General features: G+C 57.0%; 1 protein-coding gene across 1 annotated transcript in view; it reads right to left on the reverse strand.

Annotated features, from left to right (window-relative positions):
* Positions 1 to 15,259, reverse strand: part of LOC136005848 (hydrocephalus-inducing protein-like) — a 131,433-nt gene that overhangs the window by 113,257 nt on the left and 2,917 nt on the right. The window contains exons 4-7 of the mRNA XM_065663742.1: positions 14,708 to 14,817; positions 11,249 to 11,327; positions 10,740 to 10,928; positions 9,022 to 9,212 (exon numbers count right to left, since the gene is read on the reverse strand). Of these exons, the coding sequence (XP_065519814.1) occupies positions 9,022 to 9,212; positions 10,740 to 10,928; positions 11,249 to 11,327; positions 14,708 to 14,817 (569 nt within the window). The remainder of the gene's footprint in view (positions 1 to 9,021; positions 9,213 to 10,739; positions 10,929 to 11,248; positions 11,328 to 14,707; positions 14,818 to 15,259) is intronic.

Raw genomic sequence — 15,259 nt, forward strand, 5'->3', positions numbered from 1 at the left:
CTTCCGTATCGGAGTGAATACAGAGCACCTATTGGGCTCGATTGCACTTTGCCTCTGTTACATATTGCTGCTAGCTGCAGTTTTAGGGAGCAGACAACCTCAGCTACCACGCAGGATACATCAGTAGGATTCCGAGGAATGTGGGAAACTCGTGAGACAGAGCACAATGTTCCTTTTCTCCAGGACATGACCAAAACCCAGCAAAATTAGAACATAATGAACTCTCTTGGGATTAGCATCTCTATCTTTGTGCATTTAAATATGCCAAGGGTTTTCCTTAGAGCTCATCTGCCTTTTACACCAGGGCTCTCTGACGCCTGAGGCTGTACCAGCTTCACAACTGATTCATTTTGGGTAAAATCAACAGTTCACACACTGCCTGCCCTTCACAGGGCATAGAAATCCCAAGCTGCAGCTGTTACCAGTCTCTTACGTTTTATTGGGAATGGCACCAACATCAATGCAGGTGTTGTTTTCCACTTGGGAAGCACGAATAGAGCAAATTCACTGTTTGCCTCTTTGCTGGTACTTGGCAAAGGCAAACATTCTGAGGTGCTGCACGGATGAGGGAGCAGCTGAAGCCAAAAGGCACAGTGGGAATGAAGCAGAGCAGTAGGAAAAGAGAAGCTGAGGCCCATTTTAATAAGCAAAGGGCACACCTGCAGCAAAGATTGCCCAAAGTCACTGTGAACCACACCAGTGGTGTCCCTTGGGCATAGGTACCCACATTGCAACTTCCCAGTATGCCCAAGCTACACCAGGAATGACACAGTACTCTCTGGGAGTAACTGAGGGACCATACCTTCATCCTTCCTTGCCAAAGGCTCTTCCATGCTCTACCACGTCCCTGTAAAACCTGTTATCTCAGGAGATACTCTGACTTCTCTTGCTGTTCCTCCCGCTACATTAAGCCCTGACGGTGTCACTCCTTTTGTCCCCTCCTTTGTTTCTCCCAACAGGGAGATTTGAGGAGGGCGTTAATTCACCTGCACACTTCCACCTCCCCCCCAGCTCCCCGCTGTGCCCTCCTCTCACACACACGTCTTGCTCTTTCTTACACAACCGGATCCTGAATTACGCCTGTTTCTCACCTTTCTCTGCTTCCAGCACACTTCCTCTTACGTACCAAGAGAATCCCTGTGCGGAAGAAAGCGCTCCGCGACAGGACGTTGAACTCAGCCCCTTTCCTCCCTCCTGTCTTTTCCCACCAGCTTGCTCTTGGCACATGCCTCACTGGAGCAAACGTTTCCCCAGCTGAAATTCAAAAGGTCTCCATTTCCCCCTCTACAGCAGAGCAGAACAAAGTTGCTGCCACTTCTCAACTTCTCCCTGCTCATTTTTCGTAGGAAATCTCAACAGGATCACAATCTTTCCCGTTCAAGTTGGAGACCTTCAGGAGCACATTACCCTGCCTGTGCTGGGATTCTCCAAAGAGAACGCACAGCCACGCTGGCTTAGAAACACCTGAGCAGAACCGAACTAAGCTTAGCAGGAGCCTCAAGTGGCACCTCAAGTCCTCCCCTTTAACTGCTGCTGCTAAGCCAGCCTGTTTCCCCTGCTCTTCCAAAACACCCAGCCTGGAGTGATAATGCCAGGAGTTACAACTTACTCCAGCACAAAGTGGAGAAAACTCAAGCCCTGTGCTTTGACACGGAGTTGCACACAGGGGGCTCAACAGGCTGAGAGAGGGAAACATGCCCTGCCAGAAACCAAGATTAACCAAGGAGCCACCGGGACATGGTGCACACTCGCGGTAAAGCATGACAGCAGGCAAGCACTGCCCAGCCCTCGACATTCCCATCAGTCCAGGGCTTTCAAGGGGAAGCATGCTGGCTCAGAAAGCTCCTTTGGCTTAGTTACCACCAGTGCGCGGCCAAAACCAGCGGCAGAATCCCCAGCATGGCAACATTTCCCCCATCTTGCAGAGTCACGCTGCTGAGACATTTTATTCTGGATGCGCTGCGCTGCAGCAGGTAACTTGCTCTGCTGCACACCACGTGAATTCCACTGCTCTCCTCCTCCAGCCCAGTGCTCAGCCTCCACAGCCCAGCACTTACCCTGTCGATGTTCCTCAGAGCTAGTGCCGCTATGTAGAACTGGCGGGGAACGTAGTTCTCAAACACCACCTCGGATGGGAACGGCTGGAACAACCTCTGGTCCAGGCCAACTGCTGAGAACTGCAGATGCAAGACAGAGCAGAGAGAGCTTCAGCTGCTGGGAGAAAGATTAACGAATGAAGATCCCACACTGATCTCCAGTAAATACAGTCTCTTGGTGAGTACATCTGCCCAGCTCACACTAGGAGATGGGAGCCCACCCACCTCCGCTCTCAGCTCATAAAACGTTTCTGGACCATGTTGAGCAGCCTCAAGCTAAGAAGCTCTTTTGCAGGCTGTTTCTCCAGGCTGCCTTCTCCAAAAGGCAAAGCAGCGCCCACCTCCAGCAGAGCCCTCTGCTAAGGGGCTCGCTCAGCTCCAGACGCTTGCTGGAACAGTCACGAGCACTCAGGGAGCAAGCAAAACCCAGGAGTTTCCAGGAGCCTCCACAGGAAACAATTTGCAGGTGAACTTCCCTCTGAGACAGCGAGACTGAGTCCCACGCATCCCAAATATCTTTTTGGTTTTTTGATGCAGACCCGAGAAACCAGTCGGAAGACACCAGTACCAGGGAGGAAAGGCCAACAAGAAAGTAACAGGGCAGGAGGGAAACAGACAAATGAGGTGAATGCTGGATGGGGATGAAGTTTCAGCTGAAGTCTCAGCATTACGGGGCAACTTGAGCTAGACTGCAATTCGTATCCCCTTTCCCCACGAGCTTTAAGTTGATGCTTCACTGTATTCTCTTACTGCTCGTTTCTTGAACACCGCTGCAGAAGCAGCTCTGAAAAATGCACGCAAAGACCAAACGCTGACCCAGCAGAGGCAGTACTTGGAGATAATTCCTCCCTGCTTGCTCTCCCCTCTCCCAGCTGCACTGCTGTCACTCGAGAGACACAGGCAGCTCTCCCACTTCTCCACAAAAGCCAGGCTCAGGCCGAGCCCAGTAGCTGTAGCACTGCCAGTTATTTGGGCGCCCGTCTTACGTGTTCCCACCTCCTGTGCTGCCTGGGGCAACCCGTAACCGATGTGCTACATCAGGTCTCTTGCTGGCAGCTTTCTGCTCAACAGCTTACCTCAGTCATCCACCCACCTGGACTGTGTGTTAGACTGAGCAGTCCTGCAAGAAAAGCAGCTTTGAACATCCACCTAAGAGAACACTGATCCAGGCAAAGCGCATCCACTCTTCTCTGCCCAGCAAAACCCACCCACTGCAGCAGAGGTTCCACTGCCTTTGTGCAGACCAGGACTTCAATGGCTCATTGGAGAAATGTGTTTTTTGCCTTTCCCCCAGCAGAAAGAACTCCACCACCTCCAGTTGGAAATGACAACAGGACCTCATCACCAAGCTGCTTGGGTAAGCTGGAGGCAAGGCTGCCACAAGCACGTGCCCTCTTCAAATGTCACATCAAACGGCAAGGAGAAGAGCAGGGAAAGGCTACCTTTTGATGGGAGACTTCACCCATGTCCCGAAGCTGGGTAGCCTGGGGCCGCCTCATCTCCCGAGGGCTGGCCAGCCTCTGCCTGGTGGTGAGAGACTCTTCTGCCTCTCTGACCAGCTTCGGATTACGAGATGCTACCACTCTGCTCTGGAATCCATCCGCCCTTCTGGAGGACCTCATGGGCCGGGGGGTCTTGCCACTGGCCATGTCGCAGAGGTCGCCTGGAAGAAGCAACAGTTGGACAATCCACAACCCCAGAACCTTAAAACCCTGGACCCATGGAACCCTGGAACCCCGCAACCTCAGGCAAGGGCTCTTAAAGCTCACCCAGTTCCAACCCCCTGCCACGGGCAGGGACACCTTCCACTAGGGCAGGTTGCTCCAAGCCCCGTCCAACCTGGCCTTGAACGCTGCCAGGGATGGGGCAGCCACAGCTTCTCTGGGCAACCTGTGCCAGGGCCTCGCCATTCCTGGCACACCCAAAGGACACAGCTGTGTCTCCAGCCTCTGGCATCCTTCCTAAGCGGAGAACACAGGGCCTCCCCACCCTCACTCATGATTAGACCATATTTAGGCTCCATTCATAGACGTAAAACCCCACAACAAACAGACCCTGAGCCAAAACAGCCTTTTGCTCTGGGGGCAGTCCCACGAGCCACACAGACGCACCAGGCGCTACTGGCACTTCTCACCCTCTCTGCAAGGAGCCTGATGATGTTTCTAACTAACTCAGCACAGAGTTCAAGACTCTGATTAAGAACTATACTTTCTCAAGGCTACTTTGCCTGGCTCACGTTACAAAGATTATCTGGCAAAAACGGCTCCTTCCAGGCAGGAAATCACCCCACTGCCCAAGAGCATTTCTCCATGCAGAAGGACGCCCTCATTTTCGCTTGTTAACACCCAAACTCCAGGCTCCCTACAGGCACTCCAGGCTGCCACAGCAGGAAAAAAGCAGGAAACCATCGAAGGCACATGAGCAATTAGCTCAGAGCTACGTAAAATCCAGGATGATATTCCCTCCTGCTTCCCTGTGCTCCACATCACCTCTGCTGTGTGCACTTGCTGGACACAGCAAGACAGCATCTAGGCAAAGATGGCCATTCCCTGCCCCTCGACTGCTCCCCACACCCTGCAAGCAAGGCAATCACTTCATTCCTTTACTGCCAAGGCAGCGACAGCACTGCACGTGTTTGTGGTGCCGGGCCCTCCACGGCTTCAGGAAACAAGGCTACCGTTTCCTTTTGTCCTTGCAAGAAACTCCAGAGCTCTGCACTGCCCTACGGACAGGAGGACCTGCTGCAGCAAGAGCTGGGATTTAGAGCTGGAAATAACTCCTTTTCAAGGGAGAAACCTAATGGGGATGATCCAGCATTAAGCTGGGTTTCAGTGGTTTCTTACCGGGTCTTAAGAATAACTGCCTTATTCGTTCCAATTCTCCAAGCTGTGATTTCACTTCACTTGAAACGAACCCTGTCGTCGCCCCCACAACGCTTATTTCCAGAGGGCTTCCAACCTCCACAGCCCAGCCAGCCCAGCAGCTTCCCCCCGCGCCCTGGAGCAAGGCTCTTCCACAGCCCCAGAGCCTGCAGGGACCAGCCTCCCAGAGGAGCAGGAAAGGAGCACAACGGAGCAATCGGGCACATCTCCCTGCAGGGGCAGGACAAACCAGCCACCAGGACACAGCACCCCTCCAGCCCACCACCCCACGGCTCCCTGCTCCCCACCTCAGACAGCCAAGGCTCCCTTTGCTGCAGGACCTACAGCCTAGCTCCAAGTCTCTACCCTCACTGCAAGTTGCACGGCAATTTCAGAGCCCGTTCAAGCCCTTCTACCTGCCCAGCCCTGCTCTTAGCCCAGGGATGTTTAAATCCTGCCGGCTATCACACAACTGCCCCATCCCTGCTGCCAGCGGAGCTGCCTCCTCCCTGCCCAGGGCCAGACGCTACCTGAGCACGGGTGATTCACGCTTCTCCTGGAGGATTCCTCCGTGCGGGGCCCAGCCTTGGCTCCTGAATGCCCTCGCGCTGCTCGGCAGCTGTGGGCAGCTGCAGGGACAGGAGCCGCCCAGGGACGCCTCGGTGTGGCTCTTGCCCACCAGCACAGCAGCTAACTGCTGCTGGGCTGCCAACAGCCAGGGGAACCTGGGCAGCAAAGGACAGGGCTGGCACCTGGGCTGCCCAGCCCCTCTCCTCAACGCTCTGGCTTTGCCAGCTAGGGCAGGGTTTCACCAGCGCCTCGAGGAAGCAGAGCTCAGAGCCTGACAGTAGCTCAAGCCTGCTCCTGCCTCAGCGGCTCAGCAACTCCTGCTCTCACTGGGCCACGGCTGCTGCTCGCCTTTAACAGCAGCAGCTCCCCTGTACGTCACAATAGGCGAGGGCCACACGTGGCTTCCACGGCCACCGCAGGGCCTTGCTAAAGCTACAGCCTTGCGGATCCCTGCAGCCCCCCTACGCCTTCAATGTCTCCCCCGCAGTGAAGCCCTGCACCAGGGCTAAAGTGCACCTTACAGCAGCATTTGGTCACGCTCCGTGAGCGACACATAAATTGCTGGAGACACCGCAGATGAGCCAAGAATTTCTCTGCTTCAGCAGGAAACAAAAAAGCTTCCGCACTGACTACAAAGCAACCATTTAATTCCTACTTTGCTGGCCCACGAGGAGCCCCGCCACACCAGGGCCATGGCCAGCCTGCCTTTGGGGTGACCCCTGTTGCTGTCCCTGGTGAGCACCCGTCGATGACTTTGTACCCATTAAGCCTGCGCACACGGGCACACGCACCACACAAGGCCACCCAACTGCCCGGGGCATCTCAGCTGCCAGGAGCTTCACACGTTTGCAGCACAGCGTTTGCCAGAAACAAAAGCTTCCCATGAGACTCGGGGCCACAGGCAAAGCAAATCCTCACACCTGCCTGGCGGGGAACGTGGAGCCCTCACTTTGAAACCAACACTCATCATCTGGGCCTTTACAACACAGGCAGGGAGGATATGAGCCCCGAGTGCTAACTGGCTCTCCAGGCAGCCAGCCTCTGGAAACACTCCAAAACATGTCCCGCACCATGTCCAGCCACGAATCCAGCTGGAAACTGGAGAGCTCAGGCAAAGACACCTCAGGCGTGACACCCCTGTGTGCTGAAGGCACCAAGGCAGAAGCTCTCTAACTAAAGGAAACCCCTTACAAAAGCTCTACCACAGCTGACATCATTAATAGGAGCCCACTAGTAGAGCTTCCTGCTATTTCCTTCATAACCTTCAACTGCCAGCCAACGCTGAGACAGCCCAAGCTCCCTTCCAGGGTCATAGAATCATAGAATCATAGAATAGTTAGGGTTGGAAAGGACCTCAAGATCATCTAGTTCCAACCCCCCTGCCATGGCCAGGGACACCTCACACTAAACCATCCCACGCAAGGCTTCATCCAACCTGGCCTCGAACACCGCCAGGGATCGAGCACTCACAACCTCCCTGGGCAACCCATTCCAGTGTCTCACCACCCTAACAGGAAAGAATTTCCTCCTTACATCCAATCTAAACTTCCCCTGTTTAAGTTTTAACCCCTTACCCCTTGTGCTGTCACTACAGTCCCTGATGAAGAGTCCCTCCCCAGCATCCCTATAGGCCCCCTTCAGGTACTGGAAGGCTGCTATTAGGTCCCCACGCAGCCTTCTCTTCTCCACGCTGAACAGCGCCAACTTGCTCAGCCTATCTTCCTACGGGAGGCTCTCCAGTCCCCTGATCATCCTCGTGGCCCTCCTCTGGACTTGTTCCAGCAGTTCCATGTCCTCTTTATGTTGAGGACACCAGAACTGCACACAATACTCCAGGTGAGGTCTCACAAGAGCAGAGTAGAGGGGCAGGATCACCTCTTTCGACCTGCTGGTCTCGCTCCTTTTGATGCAGCCCAGGATACGGTTGGCTTTCTGGGCTGCGAGCGCACACTGCCGGCTCATGTTCATTTTTTCATCGACCAGCACCCCCAAGTCCTTCTCTGCAGGGCCGCTCTGAATCTCTTCTTTGCCCAACCTGTAGCTGTGCCTGGGATTGCTCCAACCCAGGTGTAGGACCTTGCACTTGTCATGGTTGAACTTCATAAGGTTGGCATCAGCCCACCTTACAAGCGTGTCAAGGTCCCTCTGGATGGCATCCCTTCCCTCCAGCATATCAACCGGACCACACAGCTTGGTGTCACTGGCAAACTTGCTGAGGGCGCACTCAAGCCCACTGTCCATGTCAGCGACAAAGATGTTGAATAAGACCGGTCCCAACACCGCTCCCTGAGGGACACCACTCGTTACCGGTCTCCAGCCGGACATCGAGCCATTGAGCACAACTCTTTGCGTGCGGCCGTCCAGCCAGTTCTTTATCCACCGAGTGGTCCATCCATCAAATTGGTATCTCTCCAATTCAGAGAGAAGGATGTCGTGTGGGACAGTGTCAAACGCTTTGCACAAGTCCAGGTAGATGACATCAACTGCTTTACCCTTGTCCATCAATTCTGTAGCCCCATCATAGAAGGCCACCACATTGGTCAGGCAGGATTTCCCCTTAGTGAAGCCATGCTGGCTCTCACCAAGCACCTTGTTGTTTTTCATGTGCCTTAGCATGCTGTCCAGGAGAATGTGCTCCACGATTTTACCAGGCACAGAGGTGAGACTCACTGCTCTGTAATTCCCCGCGTCTTCCATTTTCCCCTTCTTGAAAATGGGGGTTATATTTCCAACAGCTCTATGTCCTTCTGTTGAGGACACCAGAACTGTACACTGTGCTCCCAGTGGGGGTCTCATGAGAGCAGAGGAGCAGGATCACCTCCCTTGACCTGCTGGTCATGCTCTTGGTGATACAGCCCAGGACACAGGGGGTTTCCGGGCTCAAGCGCACGCTGAAGCGCCTCATGTTCCAACCCCCAGGTCCTTCTCCTCACACTGCTCTGAATCACTTCTCTGCGCAGCCTGTAGCTGTGCCTGGGATTGCCCTGACCCAGGGCCAGGAGCCTGCACTCGGCTTTGCTGAACTTCATGAGGCTGGCCACCTCTCCAGCATGTGCAGGTCCCTCTGGATGCCATCCCTTCCCTCCAGCGCGCCGGCTGCACCACACAGCTTGGTGTCGTCTGCAAGCTTGCTGAGGGTGCTCTATCCCACTGTCTGTGTCAGCGACAAAGATGTTGAACAGGGTCTGCCCCAACACCGACCCCTGACGGACACCATTCGTCACTGGTCTCCGTTTACACATTGAGCCATTGACCGCGACTCTCTGTGTGCAGTCATCCAGCCAATTCCTTGTCCACCGGCTGTGCATCCAGCAAATTCATGCCTCTCCCGTTTAGAGACAAGGACGTCGTGTGGGAGGATGCTAAATGAAATTTATTGGCTCCAGAGAGCACGAACGTGGCGGGAAGGGCCAGGGGCAGCTGGTCACTTGCGGGTGGAGGGCAGGCCCCGGAGGTGGTAGATCCAGGAGCCGCCAGGGCAAGAGACCACCAGCCTGCTGGTGACAGGAGCGGGGCCGCCCGTGAAGGAGACGGTGATGGTGGTGCTGCTCTTGGCGCGCAGCATCTCCGGGGCCCTGACGCTGAAGGCCGGGTGCTTTACGGCATACTGGAACGCCGTGGCCCTCGGGAAGACGTTCCTGAAGGAGATGGAGGTGGTGCCGCCGGCTGGGATGAGGAAGGGGCCCTGGGGTTCAGGGGGCAGCGCAAGGCCGATGAGTGGGATGCAGTACTGCCCGCCCAGTGCAGAGCTGAGCTGCAGCATGGCCTTGGCTTTGCCCAGGTGGCAGGGCTCAAAGGTCACTTCCACGTTCAGCTCCGAGCCCCCAGCGCTGGCGGGTGCCGCACTGATGGATTTTGCCGTCTGGAAGTCGGCACAGTCGGTCTGCGCAGAGGAGACAAGAGACCATGGGGGGTTGGTCACAACAGCAGAGCCAGCGCCTCGGGAAGAACACGATGGTCCCCTGGCCCGGGCCCGTCACACCCAGACCATAGCCCTGGTGAGTGCCTGCGGTGAACGGGCACGAGAAGTGTGCAAACGTGCCCAGCAGGGACAACCCTGCACCCAAGCCCCAAGACTGCCAGACCTGGGCTGCAAGCGGGAAGCAAGCCCAGGCACCACGGGGCCTGCAAAAGCAGCTCCAACCAGGGCAGCAGACACGGGCCCGCAAGGGAGGACAAGCCCACACTAGTGGGAAGGCCCCTGGGCTCACATGGCCACCCAGGCTCTGCCAGGCCACGCCAGAGGCACTCGGACCCCTTGGTGGAGAGGGCTGGTGCTGGCCAGAGGAGCTGCCTCCCAGCCAGAGCCCCGGCAGCCCGGGCTCACCTGTAGGAGGTACTCGGTCTCCTGCTGGGCAAAATTCCGGATTTTGGTGGTGATGGTCTGACGGGAGCCCAGCGTGGTGCGGAAATACACGGGCTTCTCTGGCCTGCTCGAGGTGGCTTTCAGCTGCAGGTTGTAAGACAGAGAGCCCAAGTCGCTGCTCTGGAGCACCAGGTGCCCCGTGCTCTCACCCGTTTTCAGGGGCTGATACTCCAAGACAAGATCCGCCTGGGAGGAAGGAAGGAAAAAGCCACGGCGTCAGGCACAGGCAGGGAACACGTGTGCCTGAGAAGGGGGCAGCTGGTCCCTGCTCTGCTCAGGCAGCGCTTGAAGGCTGGGCTGCCTTCCCCGCTCTGACTCCCTCTCTCTCGGGCACAGCCTTGCTCCTTCTGGGGGACGGTTCACTCAGGGACAGATCCCAACAGCTCAGAGCCCTCCAGCATGATGCCAGAAGCTGCCCACCCTAAAAAGCCCCTGTGCTCCCCCAGGGCACACACCACCTCCTGTCAATGCAGGCTGCAGACAACCTGGCCGCGGGATCAGGCTTGTCCTGCAGCCACTCGCACCTGGAAGCAACACATTAAATGAGGGGCACATGGCACAAGGACCTGCCACGTGACGCCCAGTGGCGGCGTGTTACAGGGGCCAGCAGGGCAGACTCCACCAGCGCAGGATGATTCCCACTGGGGATATTCTCGCACACTGCTCCCTCTCTACATCATCGGCAGGGAGCTGCCACCACGGAAAGAGGCCCCACATGGCTCCTTTCAGGCATCACCCTCCAAGAGCCCCCCCTCCGGCCACGAGTAGGGAGAGCAGAGTGAGCCGGAGGAGCTTTGCTCCTACCTTTGACTGTGCAGGAAGAGTAAAGTGCTGTGGAACGCTGACGTCCGGCACTTTGCAGTTGATGGCAAACGTCACCGGGACAGGCAGAGGGTTGTCCACCTTGACGGTGGAGGACACTCTCTGCCGAACGGCGGTGCTCATTTCGACAGTGCCGATGGGTCCCGAAGCCATCACCTTGAAAGTCACCATGTGGAACAAGTACTCTCCGGTTGTCTCGTTGAGGAAGGTCACCTGAATCAGACAGAAAGGGAAGTGCTGCTCATTCCACACATGAAAACAGACCCGGAAGAGCCCACCGAGCTCAGCGCCCTGCTTCCAGGAATGGCTATGAGCACCCAGCGAGGAGGAGTGCAAGACCAGAGAAAGCACCTGTGGTATTTCATAGGACCCGTGCACGTGGAGGTATGAAAACAGGCGTGTAGCTTCTCGGTGAGCCAACAGCTCCTTGAAGGGCCCTGCAGACCAGTGTCCTCACTCACCTTTGCCCTGTAGACTCCTTCTTTGTAGGAGAAGAAGGTGAGCTGGTAGTCCTTCTTCGCAGAGCTCGGCACGTCGATGTATGAACACCCCTGCAGCACAGAACTGCTTTCCAGGTTCTCTGGTTTGAGCATGTCAATAACCACCAGGAACCTGCGGGTGAGAAGGACGCAGTGAAGGTCAACAGGAAGGACTCCCATAGGATACCCATCCTGCGGGGGTACAATACAGCCCCTCTCATCCTCAGTGCCTCGGGCACAGGGCGCCAGCTCTCACCCCCCTTGGAGGAAAGCCCTCCAGGATGGCTCTGCACAGGCAGAACGTGGGTATGGCCAGACACGGCCAAGGAGAGGGAAAAGCTTTCAGGAAGGAGCTTCCAGGCACTGGAAGCTTCCTGCCTTGTGCTGCTGCAGGGATTGCTCATGAGGCCAGACTCCCTGGGCTGGACTCACCTCTGTGGTCTCTGCAGCCAGTTGGACACAGGGATGAGCTCCGTGTGGGAATTCCTGCACGGAACCTGCCGGGAAATGGCCCCTGAACACCTGGGGGCTTCAGCAGTTCCTTCCAGCTGGTAGCGTAAGCCTGTCCCGTCTGGCAGGGGGAAGAAGATGGAGCCCTACAGACAACGAATAGGACAAGTCGGCTCTGGAGCACCCCTGGACAGTCCCATGCCTGAGGCTCTCACTGAGGCAGCCTTCAGCACGTCCAGCTGGCAGAGCTGTGACTGCAGCCCCGTCCCGCGCAGGAGGAGACAGACGCCAGCGTCGCACCTGCTCTGAGCTGCTTGTGAGTGGGTGCGTGGCCCACAGGACACGACACAGCTACAGGACACAGAGGCATCATCTCTGGGCAAAGCAAGGAAACACGGGCCCTGCAGCAGAGCTGCTCTGCACATCCCAACACTCCCTTACTGGCCCCACTCACCTTGGGCATGTCCCTGCCAGCCTGTGCTCACGCAGGGACAGCCGTGGGCAGGGGGTGGCCGTCCCTGATGAGCTCCATTGCCTCAGTCCTGCTGGCCTTAGCCCCAACAGCGCTGACCAGAGAGCAGCCTGTAAGCTGGCACAACAGGGGCCCCCCAGACATGGGCCATGGAAAGCTCATATCCATGCTCATTCTGGGTGCCCGTGGATCCCAGACACCTGCCTCTGCCTCCACAGCAGCTGAAAGCTGCAAGACTCCTCACGCAGGCTGTACGTTAAAGAGATGCTGAGCACGTGCCACCCTAAGGGCACAGATCTGCTGAGCACCCTGGAGACTTGAGGCCAGAAATCTCTGACCTGGCCCACTGTAAGGCCAGCTGGAGCGGGACAAGGAGCGCGACAAGGACCCGGCAGCTCCAGCACCACAGAGCCCTTCTGAACTGACCCCTTGGATTTAGGAGCTTGTTGCTGGCCTGGCACAGAAAACATTGCAGAGGGGCCAGTCACCCCCATGTGCCCAGCCTGAGACCTGCAGGAAGGGCTCCTCCCAAAGCTCCTGCATGACCCTCAAGAGATCTCTCTCGTTTCCCACCTGCCTGCTCACGGCCAGGACGGCACTGACAAACTGCAGGGCAGCTTTGCCCTTCTTGCTCCCTGCAAGCTGCAGAAGGACACCAGCCAGGTGCTGCTGGCAGAAGTGGTTGTGCCCGGGGCTTGGAGAGCCTGTGCAGCCCGTGCGCTGAGCATGGGGGTCTCTGAGCCCCCTGGGCTGCCACAAGCAGCCACCTGGAGCTACGCAGAACAAACTTCATTTCTTGGCCTGCAGAAAGCCTGGCTTTTTACGTTAGCTGCTCCAACACGTTTGGTGCTCAGTCCCGACTTCCCATCTGCCCTTTGCCCGTGCCTGGCCCCCAGCCACCACAAAACTCAGCTTCCAACAGAGAGCACAGGACACCTTCAGCTTGGACAGGGCCTCCAAAGGTCATCTCGGCCAACCTCCTGCCCAAAGGAGAGTGACCTACGAGGGTCATGCCACGAGGGTCAGCACGCTGGCACAGCTCACCTACCTGATGCTTCTTGTTCCCACAGCTCATGGTTAGGGGTCTGTAGGTGACCTGGTAGGCCTTTTCTTTTTGCCTGGCCTCCAGATGGATACATTCAGGCCCTTTCCAGTATTTCCCCTCAACAATGGGCTTCAGGGTCCAGGCCTCGCTGCTCGGGTTCGACAGGAGGATGGTCTGGCTCTGCTTCTCACGCACATTGCAGCTGAAAGTCACGGTCTGTAACAGAGGAGCACAGAGGCTGCTGGGTCGTACCCACAATCCTTGCCACTCTTCTCACGCTGGCTCTACACCAGGACCTGGAGCACAGGGAGCAGCTTTTCCTTGTCACATGCAAAAATTACCCTTTGGCCACAGCTTTTGGAGTAAATCAAGCTGGTTGTTCTTGAAGAAGGGAGCAGAACAAGCCTTTCGCATGCTGGGTGAAAGGAAACTTCAGGGGAGTCCTGAAAGGAAAGTGCTGTGCAAGGACAGATCTGCAGCCACACAGCCCCTTCCTTCATGGGCAGGATGAAGAGGAGCTCCATGCTCTCTTTGGGAGCAAGAGCCAACTGCTCCCAAGCTACCCCCTCCCAGGGGCTGGATGCAGATGCCTTGCCCCTTCCTACTGCTGAATGCCCTCCCCTGGCCCGGCACGGGGGAGAAGTGTGGCTGCGGGTGCAGTGCTGGGATACAGCGGGGTGGCTCTGTGGGGAGGGTCTCAGGAGAGCCCAGCAGGGTGCTCCCACGGCACGGGTGCTGCAGTGCAGAGCCAGGACAACCGAGCTGCTCACTGGAGGAGCAACACCTCGAACAGGGGAGAAAGGCAATGACAGGGCTCAGGAACTCTGGCAGTCCTGCCCAGCACTTTCTCTCTGGGATACCCCGGCACAAGCGAGTCTGCGCTCGCAAGTGTCCTTCAGTTCCTGCCCTGGGAGAGATGTGGCGCAAATGCTGGGGTCCAGGGGCCCATCCTGTCCCTGCTGCGTTACCTCTCTGGTGCCAGGGGCCTCCACGCAGGATCCTGATAGCGTAAGGCGGAGCGCCTCGCTGCCCGGGATGAAGCACCGCAGCCCCTCGTACTGGACAGCCTGGCTCAGCTTCGAGGGGCGGAAGGTCACAACGAAGGGGACATCCACCCCTGGCCTGATGTAACCCTTCGTGGGGCTGATAGAAAAGTCCGGCTGGAAGCTCTCCACGTCCCACAAAAACCTTGCCAAGGAAAGCACAAGGACAGGAAAGAAGGATTAGCCACGGGGAGCTGTCAAGGCAGGGTAAGTCTCAGCGTGAGGCTCTCCGTCTCTGGTGGGCTTTCCCACCACATCTCAGGCCTGATGCTGAGCCACCTGGCAATAAGGCTTCAGGCTGGGCAGGACCCACTGCACCCATCTCTAAATGAGCTTTTGCTCGTACCCCCTTGCTAACTGCCAGGGCCTGACTGCACGGCCATGGCTGCACGACTCTCCAGCGGGATGGAGAAGCAGAGAGGAGCTATCTGGGCACACTACGGCTCCTCACAAGCCTCATCCAAGCAATCAGCCCTCAGAGAGGCGGGGGGGTCCTGCTTTACCTGACTCCTGTGTTGCCCGCGTTCCGCATGACGACGCGCCGGCACGTGTAGCTCTGCCGCACCACGGCTCCAAAGCTGAGCTGGTCCTGGTCCAAGCTCACGAGGCTGCCCTGGCAGGAGCCCCGCACCGCAAAGAGGGAGCGCACCAGCCCGCGGCACTCCAGCAGCACTTCCCCGCTGAACGGCTGCATGCGGCGCTTCGGGGAGAAGGTCACCTCCACTTTGCAGGTGTCTCCTCTGGCCTTCAGCTTTAGCTCCTTGCTGGGCTTCAAGCACAGAACCTACCCGAAGAGATGAGTGGAGACTATTTCATCTGGCAAGCCAGCTGCGGAGCCTCCCTCACCAGACTCAGGGAAGAGGCTTCCAATTCCTCTTCTGTCCACACCAACACTGACCCAGTCCCACTCATTCCCTCGTAGGCATTCCTAGGTAATACCAAAGGTGTTTTCTGCCATGTGTCCACCTGGTCACGGTGAGGTCACCTCTGCCTTCTAAAGCTTTCATGGAAGTTCCAACAGAGCTGTAACCCTCCCTCTTTCAAGATTCACCTCC

This window comes from Lathamus discolor, chromosome Z (genome assembly GCF_037157495.1).
Source record: "Lathamus discolor isolate bLatDis1 chromosome Z, bLatDis1.hap1, whole genome shotgun sequence".
Lineage (NCBI taxonomy): Eukaryota > Metazoa > Chordata > Aves > Psittaciformes > Psittacidae > Lathamus > Lathamus discolor.